The sequence below is a fragment of the Mus pahari genome, chromosome 8, assembly GCF_900095145.1.
Source record: "Mus pahari chromosome 8, PAHARI_EIJ_v1.1, whole genome shotgun sequence".
Lineage (NCBI taxonomy): Eukaryota > Metazoa > Chordata > Mammalia > Rodentia > Muridae > Mus > Mus pahari.
In genome coordinates this window covers 107,914,016-107,933,760 of record NC_034597.1, presented here as the reverse complement: position 1 = coordinate 107,933,760, position 19,745 = coordinate 107,914,016, and the positions used below count along the sequence as shown (strand labels likewise).

The window sequence follows — 19,745 nt, the reverse complement described above, 5'->3', positions numbered from 1 at the left end:
ATGTCTGCAAGAATGAAGGGCTGCTCACTGCTTCGGTAGAACAAGGAATGGAAGCTACAGCTCTCCGAAGAAAACTATTCAGAACCCTTTGTAGGACTTGCTGACTTTCAATAAGGACTAAGTGGCTCTTCCATATCTACCTCCATTTATGACATAAAAAGCCTGGGGTAACTTCCTAAATAGTAATTACAGAGGCTAACGGCTGGAGAGATGGCTCAACTGTTAAGAGTATTTGTTGCTTTTGCAGAGCACAGGGTTTCAGTTCTCCTGAATCCACACGGTGGTTTTTAACAATCCCTAACTCTAGTCCCAGGGGTTCTGATGCCTTCTTCTGAGCTCCATGGTACCAGCAGACATGTACACATGCATTCATTCATATAAAACACTCATACACATGACATAAAAAACTTTAAATCTGAAAAACTACGTTAAAGTTCTAGGGGCTGGCTTTGTGGTTAAGAGCACTGGCTTCCAGAACACCTAGGCCTCACTCCCAGCAGCTACAGGGTGATTTCACAACCATCTTTAACTCTAGTTCCAGCGGCTCTGACCACATCTTCTGGCCTCCTCTGGAAAATGGACACATGTAGGACACAGATGCACAATTAGGTGAAGCACCTGTGTCCCTGATAAAAGGTAGTTCCTCCTCTAGCATTACCAGGGATCGGCTGGAGAACTGACTGTAAAGCTCACCTCTGAACATGAGGGCTGGGCTGGCTTATTAAAGTGAGTACACCTGTAGATCAAACATCCACAATATTAATTATGCCTATCAAACACTTCTGAGATTTCCCAAGATGTTCCCTACAGGTGTTATCCACTAGGTGTTATCGCACTACAGGAGCCTTACAGAAAGTAAGCCATCAGTGGAAATACAAATGTCAGTCTTCACAATTCTTAGTAAGGTCAGACAGCCAACTACATTATGGTTCAACCTTTCCTTTTCACACTTTTGGTGTATGAGGTGAAAGAAATGAAGACATACGTAGACAGGCACACACAACCAAGTCAGAGCAGGCGCATAGCAATGGTCATGTGAACCTCAGGTAATTGTACGCACTACGTTACTACACCCAGATGTGCTTATATTCTACTGTTGAAGGATATCATCATGGAAATAAAATTTCAGCAGCGGGACCATCAGTTTGACAACCTGTTCAGTGTATTCCACAAAACCTTCTTTTAATTCCTTAGCATAGCAAACCTGTAAGAAAAGAAATCAAGGTCCAGGTTATAGGGTTTCAAAAGATTAACACCGATTCTCTGACCATGTCTGTCTCACACTGAAAACAGACTAATTAGCTTTTAATACTACCAGCACATTTCTTTCTGTTCATTTATTCAAAAGATATTAAGTCACTATATAGACTTGACTGAAATACACAAAAATTCCCCACAAAAATTCCTCCCACAGCCAATCCCCAAACCCTCTCTGTAAACTTTCTATAACACAGGCGGTAACAGCCAGCTCTGGGTAAACACTTTTGGGTGAGGTTGACAACCTGAGACCCAGCGTGGGTTACGTGGACTGTGTGACAGTGGATGGGTGCAGGCCATCACTGAAAGTTGTCCTTTGACCTGAGTTTGTGTGCCATGGAGCTTGTGAGTGTCTACACTCACACACATACATCGCGCACACAGAATAAGCAGAAGCAAAGGATAAAATCTACAAGTACAAAGGTCTAAGGTATTTGCATGAGGTTACTAAACAGTCCTATGAAACAACTAAATAACTATTATGAGGGGATATAAACAAAGCTTGAATCAAGGCAACAACATACCAACATCTGGCAAGCCGTTGACTTTTCTTCCAGTCCTGCAGTTTTAATACCAAAACTTTGCTGATCTCCAAGGTTCACAAATTCCCAACCATCATCATCACTCATATTCTCCATGTCCTGGGCTAGTAACCAGAGAAAGACAAACGTGAGAGGAAGGAAAGGAAGGAGCCGAGCTACTACTATGTCCCGGTGAAGGCACTTACTGTCTAGAAGGGCCACTTCAGGCTTAATTGAAGCAGTCTTCATCAGCGGCCCCATAACCACGGGAAGGTACTGCTGGAATTCTTTCCCAAGGATTTTGCACATCCTGGCCCACGCTGAGATCATGTAAGAAATCTGGGGGAACATTCCAAAACAGACCGTAGGCAATGGGTAACTGAGACAGATAAAGCCATCTTCCCTTCTTGAGGAAACAGATTCATTGACAAGTTCATGCATTTCCCAATGGCATACACTCCAAACACTCCCAATGGAGCTGGGAGGTGAGACTCTCCTACTTTTCCCCCTGTGATGCTACTACAATTTCTTCTTTCTCTCTATCTGCACCACTTAAATGAAAGTGAAGCTGACTTTTAGGCCTCAATCTTTTTGGAGGAGGAACACATACTGCCTGGCACAGCACCACACACACACTAAAACTCCACTCAGTGCCTTATCAGCACATGAGGGAGGCGATAGGTTTCATGCACTGTGGCTCCTTCATGCTGTCCTGTCTGCTCCTTCCCTCCCGAGGTCTACCATCCACTCGCTGCGCCCTTCTACCACCAGTGCCATTTCCATTGCTTATGTCTCATGTTCTTCTACAAATCGCATCTTTCACAGCTGAGGAAAATCCTGCTTAGCACATGTTCTCTATTTTTACTACCCTCTTGTATGTTGATGGACAGCCAAGCTTCTTCTGTCTCCTTGCTACTGTGAACAGAGACATGAATCAGCTGTGGTAGGATTGGAGTCCTGTGGGCACTGCCTGGGAGAAGCATGGGTAGGACACACAGCAACACGGCAGCACTATTTTCTGTCTGTTTGTCTGTCTCTCTCTCCTTTTTTTAGACAGGGTCTCCCTGTGCAGCCCTGGCTGACCTGGAACCCTTTGTATAAACTAGCCTGGCCTCTGCTTCCCAAATTCTGGGATTAAAGGTACTGAGCACTACTACAGCTGCCTGTATGCAGACCAGCCAGCCTCCCCTGCCTCCCAAGCACCGCGGTTAGTTGTCAGACATGGGGTGACCATGCTAAACTTCATTCAGTCTTTTAAGAAACATCCACATCAATTTGCATAATTGCTCCAACATTTGAAATTCCCCAAAGTGGTGAATCAAGGGCTCCTCATTTCCTATATCCTCACAGTTAATATAATCTAGCATGTTAACATTTGTTTTCTTGATAATAAGACATTCTTCCTGGGGACAACATGAAATATCCAAGTAGTTTTAATTTGTATTTAATTGTGAATAAAGTTCATTCACTCCACAATGCTCTGTGTCTATTTTCTACATACCAAGCATTCTACATTTCCCAATATAAAGCTAACACTGTAGTCCTTCCCACCTTCTTTACACCTTATGGTCAGTCCCCAACCTCCCTACTCTGAGCTGTTTGCATTCCAGCCTTTCCCTACACAAAGGTAAGTGGGTAGTTATCTACACACTGCCGCACTGTAAAGAAAGGAAAACCCAAAGAGGCTACTCTGCCTCTGCACAATTGTACTTTCCTATTTAGCTCTTAGAAATAATCATAGAAAGCTTATGTAAGGTTGACAGTTCACTCATAACTATTCAGTGCCTTGTGAGATGGTAGCATTGCCAGCATCATTAAGACTAGGATAAACACCAGTGCTCCCACCGTGGTGCTGTAAATACCCACTGAGAATATACATCAAGAAAGCTTTATGAAGGAGAAGACTAGGACTCAGCCAAGCATACGCACTCACAAACATTCCTTCTGAGGTAACAGAAGGAGCAGCTGTGGGGTAAGTGGGTACAGACAAGAAGGGCTGAGACTTCTTTTGACAATGGGTACAGATCAATGACAATTACAAGGGGCCAACAGACACCCAGCAAAGATACTCATCCTGGAGAAAGATCTGCAAGTAACTACGTATGAGGAGAAATCTACAGCACAATTTTGAACAGCTCTGCTCCAGAAAGTAGGAACAGCTAACAGGTGCCTGAGCCGCAGCACACTTCCAGAACAGCCACGGCCAACATATTTGTAACCAGAGGTTTTATTAAGAGCATCTCTAGAAAGCTGTCATTCATTGTAAAATCAACAACTGGATTGGAGATATGGCTGAGGGATGAAGAGCACTTGCTGTTCAATTAGGGTTCCATTCCTAACACCCACATGGTTGCTCACAACCATTTATAAACACACACAAGGTACACACACATGCATGCAGGAAAAACAAGGGCCAACCAACCAACCCTGCACAGGTACATGCAGCAGACTGCTTACCTGAGGGTCGTCATCCTCCATATCATTGAAGTCTGTCTGTGTCTTCAACAATAGCTGCATTACATCTGAAGCATCCTGCATGAACTAGAGAATACACAGAAAACCCATCCATCTTATTAATGCATATCCCTTCAGAGATACTCTTACGCTTGCTACCCCACTTTGCTTCTTCTGCAATAAGAAGACACTGGCACCCAAACAAGCCTGTATCCAGGGCCAGCATGATGGCTCAGCATGTAAGGGAGCATGAGGAGCTAAGCACCTGAGGTAAAGCCTCAGGGGTCACGTGGAGGAGAGAACTGACTCCTAAAGCTGTTATCTGATCTTCACATGTATGCTGTGATGCTGCGGTACTCCCCAACCCTCCCAATAAAAACATTTTTTAAATCTGTATCTTCCTTTTGGATCACAGTCATACAGATAATTTTTTTTTGTATTGAGTAACATAATGCTCTAAGAAAAAATACTTCAAATTTAAGGTAAAAAAGAAATTTCTAATGGCATTAAAATCTAGTTTATATCTTATGGAATTTAATTATGAATAAAGGAAGAAAAGTTTAGATTGTTCATGAAAGTCAGATATTCTATGATTTCCATTTGACAATCTTCACTGCAATCAATGAAGCAGTGTTCCAAAATTAGTTTAAAGCCATATGAATGAATATGCAACACACACACACACACACCCATACATGCACACACACACACATTGGGTAGACTTAGTACCCTTAGAAAACAACCCACAAGTAAGTAATGATATAGGTCAGGTGGTGGTGGCCCTCACCTTTACGTCAGTACTCGGGAGGCAGGGGCAGGCAGATCTGAGTTCATGGCCAGCTTGGTCTATAGAGTGAGTTCCATGACAGCCAAAGACTATACAGAGAGACCATGTCTTAAAAAACAAAAACTAGTAACAAAAACCAAAAATGGGCTTTGGAATAGTAAGACAAAGATTTAATACTGTCACTGCTGTCAGTGATGTGGGCTGAGTCCTTAACAGTGAGCTGGGTGGTGGTGACATGACACACTTTTAATCCCACCCAAAACTAGGAGACAGAGGCAGGAGGATCTTTGAATTTGTGGCCAGCCTGGTCTATAAGAGTTCCAGAACAGCCAGGGCTACACAGAGAAACCCTGTCACAGAGAAAAGAAACTTCAAGAAACCTGACCAAGGGCTGGTGAGATGGCTCAGTGGGTAAGTAAGAGCACTGCTCTCCCGAAGGTCCGGAGTTCAAATCCCAGCAACCACATGGTGGCTCATAACCATCCGTAACAAGATCTGACGCCCACTTCTGGAGTGTCTGAAGACAGCTAGTGTACTTACATATAATAAATAAATAAATCTTAAATAAATAAATAAATAATAAATAAACAAGTCTTAAAAAAAAAAAGAAAAAGAAACCTGACCAAACAATGAAACAAAACGTAACAATGAAAAAAAGTAAGGAATTATGTATTTGTATTTAAAATTAGAATGTGTCAGGGCAAAGTTAAGAAAAACAAAAACAAAAACAAATCCCTCAGCAGTCAGGAACTGTTGTTGACTCTACAGAAAACAGCCTCCCCCAGCAGTCCCACGGCCCTGGAGCCATGCTACCAAGAGCCGGCCTGACCTGACCAATCCACCCCATCGCTTACTTTATCCTTCCCGACGGCCAGACCAATGAGGCTGATGCACTCGATGGTCTTTCCTCGCAGCAACCTCAGCTCCTTCTGGACTGCGTTCTCCACGATGTGCTTCAGTGATGGCATAAACAAGTCATAGTAGGGAACAAACTTTTCTTCTGCAGTATCTGCAACTGACGCAATGGATGTCACAACTTGCTCCAAAACTAACTTGGTGCCTTTCTGAATCAGCTGAAGGGAAGACATGAAAGCGATCATTTCAGTAACTAATTGGAAACCCCTCCCAAGTTCTTCAGACAATTTTTCTGAACAGATATTGTGGCCACCCTTTCAGGAGTCAGCAGCGCATATCTCTGCTCTATGTCAGAGCACAGTTGCTGTTAAATCACAACCTGAACTTTCTAGCTTTCTTTCTTTTTAAATATAGAAAGCTCATCTTTTGCTTAATGATTTAAATCAATACTCTATTTCATGCTGTCCTACTGAGTCACTGAGAAAAATCCCTTCTATAATTCATTACACCACTTGGAGACAGCAGCTCAGACTATACCACACGGACAGCAGGCTGCTGTGTGGCCAAGGCAGATGGACTCCTGACCCTGACTACAGGTGTGAGCCACCTTTATTTTTGTGACTGGCCTCTCCCTGAATGATCCTTCTAGGAAACTGCTTTCTTCTTTCACATGTTTCTTTCTTGGAGAAAGACAATGACCATTTGCCTGCAGCAGAGACATGAACAGGAGAGTTCACACGAGTGCTGGCAATACTCTACAGCACTCTCTACTGAGAACCAGTCCACTCTCCAGAGTCCCTTCATTTCTCTGATCAATAGCAACACCACCCTCAGAAACTGCCCTCATCTCAGTGCGTCTCTACCAATTCTCACACATGGGCCTCTGAGGACCAACAAGACAGACTCTCTGAGGTCATGTTCATTCTCTGTCCAAATCTACTTGCAAAGCCATGTTGCATCTTTTTACTATGGACTATACAGGCAGCCTGTTCACCTTCAATGACTTCATCCTTATTTCCACCTCCATGCTGTATCTGTATCTGACACTCAACGCCTGGCTAAGGGTTCTGGGGCATTCTTCACATCTCACGCCCCTGCTCTCTAACCAGACAGCAGCGTCACTGTGTCCATACCAAGGACAGGAACTGAGTTGTTTAACGTTGGCATGTGACATGGTTTCAGTTTTGTTGGTTCAGTCCAATAAAGAAAAGGAGCCTTCTTTTCTATGTGTTCATTTCTTTGAGATGGGGTCAAGGTTGGCCATGAACCAGGGCTTTCCTTGCTTCAGTCTCCCAAGGCTGGCCGCACAAGCCAGTGCTTCCACACCAGGCTCTGAAGCATGCTCCTCATTTCCATCCTCACAGTCTCTCTTAGCTGTCGGTGTGCTTGATGCTGCTGCAGCCACTCAGCTATCTCCATGCTGCCCCTGCCCTGCAGTTGACACTGTAGCTGTCACCAGGTAAGGCCACTGTGGTGGCAAACTCCTATAATCCCAGAAAGTGGGAGGTGGGCACATCACAAATTGAAGGGCATCATTGGCTACAAAAACAAACTTGAGGCCATCCTGGATTTAATGATTCACTGACTCAAAACTGAACAAAACCATAAGTAAAGGAAAAGGGTACTGTTTTCCATGCTTGCCATTTCCGTCACTGAGTAGTCACCCCCTCACCCTTTTTTTACCCAATTCGAAACTGCCAAAACTACCCCATGGTGGAGCCTGGAGTGTTGGCCGCCTATGTTTAGGTGTCTGTCGCACTGCCAGTATCTCCGCCTCTGGTCTCACCATCCGGCGACTCTCACATCACCTGCAGAGGCTTACCTCCTGGAGCTTGAGCACCATAATGGAATGCAGGTGCTTCACCAAGTTATCCAAGTACGGAATAAGCAGTGACTTGGGACAATCTTCAGTGAAGTTAATGAGGGCAGCCGCTGCATGGGCCTGCACCCGCTGGTTGCCTTGGTCTTCCATGGTCTGAAGCAAAGCTGCAATCACCTGGAAAATTCCACCAGGTGTTTTGAGATGTTGTCTGTCCTTCCTTCCTCCCTCCCTCCCTCCCTCCTTCCCTCTCAAGTATGCAGGTAACTGAGGACTTGTTACACACCTTCTCATGAAATTTCTTTTGAAAACCAGGTGCAAAATCTGTAGCCATCTGACCCACGGCATTGCAGGCTGCATACCGGACTCTTGGATGCTAGAACACGTTCCTTTGTATTAATAAAGGCGAGAACTCCATAAGAAACTTAAGTAATTGTAAAGTATTTATTGGTACTTACAGGGTCCTGGAGGAAAAGCAAGACAAAATTTACAATCTCATTTAGAATTCCTTCCATCTGCTGGTGGCATCCTTCGCCAATGGCGGATAGGGCCATTAATCCTGCGTGCCTGTATTTCCAATCAGCTGTGAAAAGGAATTACACAGAAAAGAATAGTAAAGAGATGCTCATTCTCATACTAATTCTGGAAGAAATGTTAAAAAAAAACCAAAAAAAAAAACTTTACTAGAAGAACATTAAAATTGTTCTCTACAGCCATAATACCCTGTCTGACCTTAGAGACTCAGCAGGCTCGGTAGCGCTAGGATAGAACACACTTCCCACGTGTATTTTAGAACCCACCACATACAGGCTCTGTGTTCTACCTCAAGGACCAAACAAAAAAATGCAAAACAAAACTAATATTCCCACATAAGATTCACTGTAAGAAACAAATACCAGGACTTTTGGTGCCAGAAACTGTTTCCTGGTTGGACTGAGACTCGCTGGTGCCACTGAGGAAAAGCCAAGGGAAAAAAATGCTCTTTTTCCAAAATTTCTTTATTGGGTAAACTGATCTGTATTCTAGCGTATAAAAAGTATAACAAGTAGCACACAATTTATCTTTCCAGATCATTACTCCCCCGCCTTTTTCTGATGTCTGTGTGGAAGTCTTAATAATAGCTAGGCTAGCTGCTTTTTTTTTTTTTATTTTTGGTTAACAAAACATTAATTCAGCACTCTATGTATTTGTTTACTGGGTTCATTAAATAAGAAATGCAGCTGGTCATTGTGGCATGTGACATCAATCCCATAATTCCAGAAGCAGAGGCAGGGAGATTAGGAATTTAACTACCCAGCCTTAGCTACACAAAATACCTATCATACAAACACAGAAAGGGCCAACAAGTTGTCTACAAATTTCTGGTCTACAAATTGAGTACCAGGATAGCCAGGGCTACACAGAAAAACCCTGTCTCGAAAAAATAAATGAATAAATGATTAAATAAATAAATAAATAAATAAATAAATGAATAGATGAGTAAGTTTATACTAAAGTCATGGTAACAATGGCTCAGTGCCCAAGAACCCCAGAGTCCTTTCTCAAGGGCTTTTACTATGTCAAAATTATTTTTATAATATTCTTTCACTCTACCTTTGAAGAACAGAATATAACATTCCAGATAATATGATGTGTGAAATTCCAAGACCAGATAGGCATGCTGAAGAACATGAGAACTCACCTAAAGTATTTAAAAATATTACACAAATACAATAATTCTTAAAACTCTCCTTTTTGCTTTGAATAATAGTTATTCTTCATAATAATAGTATATCTATCCAGGCCTGGTGCTGCATCCCTTAGTCCCAGCACCCAGGAGGTAGAGGCAGATGGATCACTCTACACTCAAGGTCAGCTAACCTGGTCTACTTGCAAGGGTACACAGTTAAGATGCAAATTCAAACACATGCAGTTATTTCTGTGACTACCACACCCAGCTTGCAAAGTCTTATCATATTCTCTGCGTTTCTTTCACTTTTTCAAAATAGAAACTTACAAGTTTTTAAGCTAAATGCATAGAGGCAGTGTCTGAATCTAGGGTCAGGTGGTGGCACACTCCTGTCCTCCTAGCTTATAGGAGGCAGAGGGAGTTAGATCTGTTATGCAGTGAAACCCTGGGCCTGGAGCCAACAAGAAGGCCAAGTAGGTCAAAGGTGCCTGATAACTAGAGTTTGAAACTAGGACCCACATGGTGAAGAAGGGATTCCTACAGGTGTCCACAGACAGAGGTGTCCACAGACACAGGTGTCCACAGACCATGTGCATGCTGATGAACAGTGTAAAGGCCCGAGCTCTCCTCACCTCACTTGCTTGTCTCTTCTTTCTACCTTAAGACCCCCAGCTCACTGCGCACAAACTAGGGGCAGAGTTTGTGCTTAGCACGTGGAGACCTAGGATTTAGCTCTAAACCTGCCTCCCTCACGTGGTTCTTATGGTCTGCCCCTCAGGCACACAGGCATCTACATTAAGACAAGCCAAGATTCCTGCAGCAGAGTGGTCTTCACTAGCATGACAGTGCTCAGCGGAGATCAAAGCTATGCAGCAGTCGGAATAGGGACAAGCTACCTTATGTTGATATGACTAAAAAGGAAAGATTATGCTGTGTGCAATCACAAAACCGTAGACCAATACAAAGGTCTGAGAAAACTCCAATGAACTTTTAACAGCAAACTCCTTTGTATGAGAACCTTGGAATTTACACACATCTGAATTTTAAATTCTAAAAACGACCATCCTTATTAATTTTTTACGTAGAAAACAAAGTAAAACTAAGCACAAGTAACAATAATATGGGACTGATATAAACTACAATGGCCAATTAACATGAACGTTTATCATCGAATTGCAGCCAATCAAATTTTTCTTCTTTTACCCAAATCTTTAAACTAACTCATTTATTCATTCATTTATGCATTTGTAGGCAGGGTCTCATGCAGCCTGATTTTTGTCCATCTCCCCTCCCCAATAACTGCCAGCCTGGCATTACAGCTGTGTACACCAAGCCTGGCTTCAGAGTCCCAGGCCAGCTACGGCAGAAACACTAACTGTCCCAAGCCAAATCAACAACAAAAACAGTTTTCTACCTCTCTGCACGGATATTAATTCTAGGGGCGAAAAAAAAAGAGTAGGATCTTCAGCATTAAGGTAAAAGTTCTTCACTGAGACAGGGTTTTAATTTGGCCTTGAACTTATTTATTATAAACCTCTTCATAGGCTCACAAGTGCTGGGCCTTCAGGGATGTGTAACCATGCCTGGCTCCTGAAAAGGCATTCTTTAGCTTTAGACTGAACAGAATTTCATCAGGAGAATATAAGAATTAGGTTATGCATTCTAGAAACAAGCAGATTAACTTTAAACAGTGTAAACATTTGTCAGAGCTTAAGCTTAAAAAGAGCACAGGCACTGCTGGACTCAGAAGCACAGGTAGCTTACGGTTTTGGAGCATTTGCATAATGTGTTCCTTAATCATGGGCAGAACGAGCTTTCCACCAAGTCCACAGGCCATTCGGTCTAATGCACTCTCACCAGCAACTGCATTGCTAAACACACAATGACATTAGAATAAGCAAAATGTATATAGAGCAAATTACAGAGAGAAGAATTCAGTCTTTTATGTAAATTGTGAGTTTAAAACCCTCCAGGTAGAAAAGGACCACTTGGTAAATAAAACCACTGTGCTAAATCAGGGGCAGATACAAGGGTTCCTGCTCATCAGACAAGCACTCCTACACAGCAGATCTACACCTCTAGCCTGGCACACGGAAACTTTATAATCACTCTACAAGGTTTTTGTCCTGTTGTCTGCATCTTATTTTTCAAGAATTAATTAAAAGCAGTTATTGAGGAAAACTATTTCTCATCCTAGAAATACATTCAATTTACCTGTGGCAGAACATAGACAACTGAAACAGAAGCTCAGAACCGGCAGGTCCCCACTGCTGTGAGCTCATCTGCCTCTAGGATGTCTCCAGGCTGGGTATCAGTTAACAGACCGGATCATGTACTCACAGTCTTAATTCTTGAAGAAAATCCCAGACTAATACAGACATTTTGCTGTCATGGGTTTTCTTCCTGACATACTTGTATTTACTCACAAAGTGAAGTGTTGTTTTAAGAACATCCATTAAGTGCAAATTTTCTTAACGCTAATTATACATGAAAAATAAAATATCACCTATGTAATACAGAAATGCATCTAACAGAAAGAAACTTTAACTTGAGCTTAGAGATACATTCTGGTAAGGAGAGCAAGTCTCAGCGCCTGCAGTCTCAGTCGCCCTCTATCACTACGAGGATTCCTAACCCTAATCCAGGATTTGTAGGTGATTACCTATCGAAATCATCATCTTCTAGCTCATCAGCATTTGCCCAGTCCTCATCTTCTTCTAGGTCAACCATCATTGCCAACATCTGAGGAACTAAAGTCAAGAATTACCTCAAAACTGAATTGATTTTATAAACATGTTTCATTTTTAATACCCCTCCCCCAAAACAATCATCAACAATTTTAAATGAGATTGATCCCCCCCCCCAAAGGAACACATTTCCATCCAGCCTGCCACACAGATTCTTGCCTTGTGTTCAAACAAGCAGGGTCACTTTAGAATACTCATGATAGACTGGTAAGATGGGTCCGTGCCCTGCTAAGGTCTTATCCTGTAACCTACATGATGTGGAAGAAGTGACCTCAAGTCATCCAAGTCAGCAATACCTAAGAGGACTTGAAAAGGCAACAAAAAACACCAGCAGCTCCATCGTGGGACCCGAGTCCCTGTGAATGCTGGTAGGTTTTGAATTCTGTAAAATCACTCCCCATGAAGAACATGAACTGCATGTATGCCCAAATCTGCTGCTTCCTTGGTACCTTCAAACCTCTTAGCAACACATATTTTTTAACCACTGTTGTCTTTATTGAGAGTTACCAATGCTAAACAGGAATCCTGTCTTTACAAATCTCACTTCTAGAATACAAAGCTTTACTATATATAGCAATTATCCTTTTTTTTTTAAAAGATTTAATTATTTATTTAATGTAAGCATACTGTAGACAGTATGCTACAGACACACCAGAAGAGGGAGTCATATCTCGTTGTGGATGGTTGTGAGCCACCATGTGGTTGCTGGGATTTGAACTCAGGACCTTTGGAAGAGCAGTCGGGTGCTCTTACCCACTGAGCCATCTCACCAGCCCAATTATCCTTCTTCTTAAGCTTATGGTTTAGTTGTTGAGACAGGTTCTCATGTAGCCCAGGTTAACCTAAATAAAATATACCTTGCTAGTTTGAACCTTGTCTTTTAGTAGATGGTTTATATATATATAAAAAAATGTATTTTTAGTATTTGCAATTGTAGCAGTCTCTTTTATGTCTGGCTTGTAACTAATGCTTTCCTATTAAGCTTCTACTTATAAAGCCTATCTAGGGGCTGGAGAGATGGCTCAGCGGTTAAGAGCACTGACTGCTCTTCTGAAGGTCCTGAGTTCAATTCCCAGCAACCACATGGTGGCTCACCATCATCCCTAACAAGATCTGACGCCCTCTTTGGAGTGTCTGAAGACAGCTACAGTTACTTACATATAATAAATAAATAAATAAAACCTATTTATATTTACTTGGATCTTTAATCAACCCCAAATTATTATTATTTTTTAACATATCTGGGGTTGGAGTTTTTCTTCTGCATAAATAAATGGTTGTCTCAATACCTCTGATCACTGACCTTGAAGGTCAGCTTTGCTTTCCCTGTGAACTGTCTGCTCTGACTCTCCTTATTCTGCTTCCTTAGTGCCTAGACCTGTACCAATATGCCCTGCACCCTTGCCTGTGGGGCCAAGCTCTCCATCTAACCCGTCCTGAACACTTAGGATCGTTCATCCCTCACAGCAGCTGCAGACCAGGTCGATATGAGCAGCCCCTACAGTCTGAATGCCCTGGTGCTAGGACCGGGGTCGCACTGAGAACTCGCATTATTTCTGTTGGTCTCTGACTGGTCTGACTGGGTCTCATCTGCTTACCTGCTATTTCTAACCATATTTAGTGTTCTTATCATTCATATTTATCAACCTTATGAAACTCTTAGATCTAACAAGTAACAAGTAAGCAGTTTTCTTTTCTTCCGATCCTCAGCATGTTACTGCATGCTTTGTCTGGAAGTGGCAACAGACACACTAACAGTGGAGACCCACCCCTTGTTCCTGTCTTTACACTGTATAAACTACAGTCTGCTGTGCATTCACTTTCTAAATCCAGCTCAGATACCTGTTAGCTCATGAAGAATGGGAAGGTTGGTCCCTAAGCTAAAGTATGTCCACAGCATAACAGAGACATGGGCCTCCTGAGCACTCCTGTCAGGAGTGAGCAGAGAGGAGCACACTGTGGATCCATCTGCACTGGGAGCTGCAGTCATGTACTCTTTCTGTTTGTTGTCAGGTATCTACCTTCTCTTCATCAGTTTGTACTCAGAAACTATGTACATGATTTAAGAATGCCAGTTTTAGTTCTAATACCAGGTTTCAGAGATCTGCAAAGTCCTAAAAGCAGATCCACAATACTGGGTTCAAACATGTACAGATTCCCAGATTCACCTAACTCAACATATACTCATATTCTGAATAAGCTGAGAAACCACACAAATCCTAGCAAATGTACTCAACAATTTTGCCATCACAAAAGTCTTTGCAGAGTTCTGACTTACTGGTCTGTGCGATGATATTGGTGTGCTTTCTTAACATAGCAGCCGCAGTCTCCGACAGCGTCACGATCACTTCAAGGGCAAGCTGGCGCTGCATATTACTGAGGTTAGCGTCTCCACACAACTACAGAGGCAAATGGTGTGTGTTTAGTACTTCAGACCGCCGGAACACGACAAGCAGAACGAACGCTGCTTCATTAAGGGAGTTTACTTGCCTTTAGACTTAACTGCAGAGTTGCTTCTAAGTGAGGGCGCAAATACTTTGGAACAGTATCCGCAATCTCAACAAGGGATTTTAGGACTGAATCATCATTCTGGTAGCATGAGTCATTGACAGCCTAAAAATGAGAAACAGAAAACCAATGTGCTCAAGACTCACCTTGTAATGCAATGCTTCATTCCTAAGAAGCACTAAATACTTGCCCACTGCAATTAGGCAAGTGCAAATGTGCTCCCTGGAGTTAAGAGGATACCTTTCCTTTGAGTAAAGAACGAACACACACACACACACACACACCAAATATACTTAGGCCTGAGTCCCGGGAAGGGAAAACTAAAACCACAATGAAAACAGCATCTTAACTGTAAGAATGGCTGAATCACAACAAACCACTAGTTAGGGCGTGGAGACAGCGGGACTCTTCTAAGCTGTTGAGAACATGTTAGCATAGCCACTATGAAAAACTGGCTCTTGCTTACCATATGACTGAGGGAAAGAAAAGTCAAGGCCCGGAGACACTGGTTCTGGCCTATGAGGGAATCACAAGATTCTCTCATCATAGATCTCTCATGATCACAAATGCCAAGTAGTTCTAAAAATGGGAAATCACATGATCTGAGCCTAGAATCTAACAACTTATTTTTAGCTTTAGCTGTATCACAGGTTGAACCAATTACAACAAAAAAAACTGAGTGGGAAACTATGTATAGTGACAGCACCCAAACTTTTTGAGTCAATGTCTACTGTGTTAACTAACTCTGGTTGGCTGGAGCTCACAATGTACACAAGGCTGGCCTCAAAACTCAGAGATCCAACTGCTTTTGCCTCCAAGTACTGCAACTAAGGAAGTGGGCCACCACACCCAGTCCAGTCTTTTTATCACTATTTCCTAAAGAATTATATAGCACTTGCCTCCTGTTAGGATTCACCTTGTCTCTGCCACTGTGGTCAGGAACTCTTACCAACAGTAAAAACCAAGTGGGGCTTGACTTTTCAATGTTCTATCTGTCCAGTTTTAGCTATGTGCACAGATCACAGACCATTCTGTCTGAAAGTCCCCTAGGGTAGTTGTGCCTAAACACTTACTTGTGGAAAAGGAAGCTATTTTATTGTACTGTATTTTATTTCTTCATACTTTGTAACAGGCATATATACTGGCACTTAAGATATATACACACAATTGAGTTGTGCTACCTATGTAATATCATTTTAGGATAACACAAATTTGCCCAAAAAAAAAAACCCCCAGGTGTTTGGTGTTGGACAAGACTGGACCACTATAGTAGGGAAACCAATCTTTGATCTGTGACTAAGGCAGGAGGCAGCCTCGGAGTGTTAACTTGTTGCTGTGAACTAACAACGTGAAGAACAGCAGTAAGGCCTGTGGCCGAGCGGGCAGCACTCTGTGGTCCTGTCTGCCCTCCACTCTGTAGGACTGTGCTCTTGGGCAAGCTTGTTCTTCCTGCTCAGTTTCTCCTTGTACAAAAGGTGATGGAAATCTTATAGGCTATTTGGTAGTTTAACAGATAAGTGCTTATACAACCTCTACAACATACAGATTTTGTAACTATTATTTTAAGGGCTAAGAAAGCCTGTTAGGGTGGAGATGTAGCTTAGCTGGTGTTTGCCTAGTATGCAGGAAGCCCTGTATTCCATTCTCAACACCTCATAAAGCTGATGTAAAGTCCAGGACTTAGGAGGTAGAGTCAGGACGATGCTCAGAAGTTCAAAAATCATCCTTGGCTAGTTAGCAAGCTATAGGCATACACAGGCTACCTTAAAAAACCATAAAAACTGAGTTCGAGGCCAGCCTGGTCTACAAAGTGAGTTCCAGGACAGCCAGGGCTATACAGAGAAACCCTGTCTTAAAAAACCACAAAAAAAAAAAAAAAAAAAAAAAAAAAAAAAAATCATTAAAAAATCCTAAAGATCAACCAAAAGAACTCAACCAAAAAAACTGTCTTTTAATAGCACTCAGAAGGGGTTTGAGTTTGAGGTGAAGCTAGGCTATAAGACCCTGTTGCAGCCAAGGAGTGGGGTTAGGGTGGGTGCAGGGGGGTGGGGAAGCAGATCTTTTTCAGGACAGCCTGGTCTACAGAGTGAACTCTAGGCCAGTCAGAGAAAAACAGAACAGAACCACCACCACCACCAAAATAGACCATGTCTCAAAAAACAAAACAAACAAAACAAAACACCTCTCCGGGGTCCAGAGAACTGGCTCAGGGGGAAAGGCACCTGCAGCCAGGACTGCAGCCTGAGCTTTACCCCGTGACGCAGAGTAAGGCAGAATGGATTTTTCCATTTGTCTTCTGTCATTCACAAATCAGGAGCCCTAGCCCATTTCCGTGCTCACTGATGAATCTACAACTGATGAAGATGCAATACCCTGAAAACCAGCGTCAGGAAGGAGTGCTGCCTAATCAAAGGTGTGTTCTTACCTTTAAGAATCCAGGCAGCAAGTCTGCGAAGTGTTTGAAGAGAGCAACATTATGCTCATTGGCAAGTATGAAGGCAGCAGTAGCTCTAGCAGACAGTGTCCTGATCTGCAAGGGAGGCAGGAAGGTCACAGGTGAAAAGGTTTGAGACTCAGTCAATCCAGCATTTATATTTTAAGGCATAAAAGTAAAAATTAGGGTGGTGGGGGAACGGGACTGTGCCTGCAGCGTACGCTTGGTTCCAGCACCCACATAGAGGAGAGGATCAACTCCTCAAAGTTGCCCTCTTCTTGTGTACATGGACATGCCAACACTCAACCCCACAGAAACAAATAAAACCGGAAAAAAGAAAATAGAAACATCCCTTTACTGCACCAACTCTGATCCCAGGTTAGCCCTGAATGAGGCTGGTGGTAATAGAAGAAATGAAGTGCTTTACCGAAGGATGTTCCTGATCTTGCATACACTGAACTAACATCCGTTTGATGACGTCCAAATAGTGCTGCTGTTGGTTCCCAAAAATTCCAGGAAAGTTCCTAGGAAATGATTCACAAGACCCGTCTTTAAAAGCTATACCACCCCAGGACAGCCAGGGCTATAGAGAAACCCTGTCTCGAAAACCCCAAAAAATAGCTATACCATCATTCCAAGGTAAACCAGATTGAACAGTATTCATCAGCCCTTAAATCGCACCTACTACGCATTCTAAGTGGCTGTACTAAAGAAGGCAGCTGAGACAAGAGAGCACCAGGCCCTGCTGTCCTTTTACCTGTCTCAACTAGAAGACAAGCTAATGTCCTGACAAGAAAGGATGAGGCAAGAGAAGCTACACCTGAGGTCCACACAAACTCTGACCACTTGAGTCTAGTCTTGGACATTCAAGTCGCTCTCCTGTGCGTTAGGAACACTTTTACTAAAGCACAGCAGTGACGTGTCTATAAAACCCATCCCACATTGCTTACAACTGGCAAAGTTATAAGCTTAGCGCTGCTGATTGTATTTTAAACCATAAGTCACCAAGTGCTAAGCTTCCATCGATGCTCCTCAATGCAAAGAAGTGTTAAAATATTATAAAACAGCCACAGAAGATCCAGAAACATCTTCCACAGGGTTACCATTTTCAAAATATCATCACCAAAGTGGTTTTTCTAAAGCTACACTTGGTGCTGTATGAAAACACTTCAGAATTGTAAGAGACACATGAGGAAGACCAAGTGTGAAAAGAACAGCTCTTTCTTCTTTCAGACTTGTTTCCAACAGAAAAAACTTAAATTATCTTAACTCTCAGAGCTGCCAGGCTAAAACAATCAGCTAAAATGTTTTAGATGTTAGTGACATTAAAGTTTTAAAAATATTAAAACAGATTATATACCAAAATATGTGAAGGGCAGCTTCCCGGAGTCCCATGTTTTGTGAGCTGACTGAATCAAAGAGGAACTTCAAACCTTCAGGCCACTGGTTGTTGCCGTCCTCATCTACAAATACAAAATCCAGACATGAAGTGTGAAGCTCAAACTTTATACATTAATGTGACTCACAACACACACCAGTACAGACCCCACCCACGCTATTAACATCCCACTAAAAGCAATCTAAGCTCGACAGCAGCAATGCTAAGAGGATCACTGTGCACTTCAAGGTTGGTGTCAGCAGACAGCAGCACTGCTCACTGCAGACTGCAGAGAGAGAGTACTTCCATGTGTGTAAGTGTTTGGTCACAGACACACACCTTCTCCTTTCCCCATTGTTAAGGCAGAGCTAAACTTGAAATCAAAGTAATTATTACTTTGAAACTGGAGAAAACACCAGGAATCCCTGGAGATGTTATTATTATTATAGAGGCAGGGCCTCACTATATAGTCCTACCCTGGCCTTGCTCTCCATTAAAGCAGTCATGTGCGATCCATTAGAGCATACACACTGTGCTATATAAGTGGGAAAAGGCGCCATCAGTGTTTATTTAAAAAGACTGAAAAATACAAAACTTAAGGCAGACCTGTTGGTGCAGGCCTAAATCCCAACTTGGACAGGACAGGAAAATCACAACTTCAAGACCACCTTAGGGACAGTAAAGTATTTCCGCCAAGCACATGTGAAGCTTTACATTCAGCCTTCAGTAGTGCAAAGGAAAAAAGAAATCAGCAAAGAAGCCCACGTATAGATAGCTGCAGCCCTGGATGCTGCAGGAAGACTGCCCTAAGCTTCGGGCTAGCCTGGACACATAAGGAGTAAACATACAAGCTGCTGTGGCCCTGAGGAGACTCATGCTCAGACTGCCTGCCACAGGTAACCAAGAGTCTGTCTGTCTTCTTCCTTTCCATTCCTCTTTCTTTCCCACCATCATCTATCTTCTTAAAAAGCTGAACACTAAAAAAAAAAAAAAATAGAACCATATTCCTGCTTCTACCTTTATTTGTGGTTTAGGCATTAACTCCTGGATATACTAGTCAAGCCCTCTCCAACAAGCTGCAAGCCTACCAACAATAGCCCCTTACATTATGCAAAGGTAGGGATCATTACAAGGGGATTAAGATAGGTCCAAAAACAACAACCAACAAAACAACAAAACTACCCAGTAACCAAACCCAAACACACCCTCTGACACACCATTTACAAGTTTTCCCAGGGGTCTCAATGGTAGAATTGTCTGGCTTGTACAAGATTGTGTCTCAAAGAGAAAGAGAAAAAAAGATTCTTTTTTTTTTT

The 19,745-nt window shown here is 42.6% G+C and overlaps 1 protein-coding gene across 2 annotated transcripts in view; it reads right to left on the bottom strand.

Moving 5' to 3' along the window:
- The window catches only part of Ipo5 (importin 5), a 41,769-nt gene that overhangs the window by 11,346 nt on the left and 10,678 nt on the right, over positions 1-19,745 (bottom strand). For both annotated transcript variants that reach the window (XM_029541476.1, XM_029541475.1), the window contains exons 4-18: positions 18,412-18,514; positions 17,479-17,575; positions 17,043-17,147; positions 14,600-14,722; positions 14,388-14,508; positions 12,025-12,112; positions 11,127-11,233; positions 8,152-8,276; positions 7,980-8,069; positions 7,697-7,870; positions 5,874-6,092; positions 4,236-4,319; positions 1,985-2,117; positions 1,782-1,903; positions 1,108-1,204 (exon numbers count right to left, since the gene is read on the bottom strand). In XM_029541476.1, the coding sequence (XP_029397336.1) occupies positions 1,108-1,204; positions 1,782-1,903; positions 1,985-2,117; positions 4,236-4,319; positions 5,874-6,092; positions 7,697-7,870; positions 7,980-8,069; positions 8,152-8,276; positions 11,127-11,233; positions 12,025-12,112; positions 14,388-14,508; positions 14,600-14,722; positions 17,043-17,147; positions 17,479-17,575; positions 18,412-18,514 (1,788 nt within the window). The remainder of the gene's footprint in view (positions 1-1,107; positions 1,205-1,781; positions 1,904-1,984; positions 2,118-4,235; positions 4,320-5,873; positions 6,093-7,696; positions 7,871-7,979; positions 8,070-8,151; positions 8,277-11,126; positions 11,234-12,024; positions 12,113-14,387; positions 14,509-14,599; positions 14,723-17,042; positions 17,148-17,478; positions 17,576-18,411; positions 18,515-19,745) is intronic.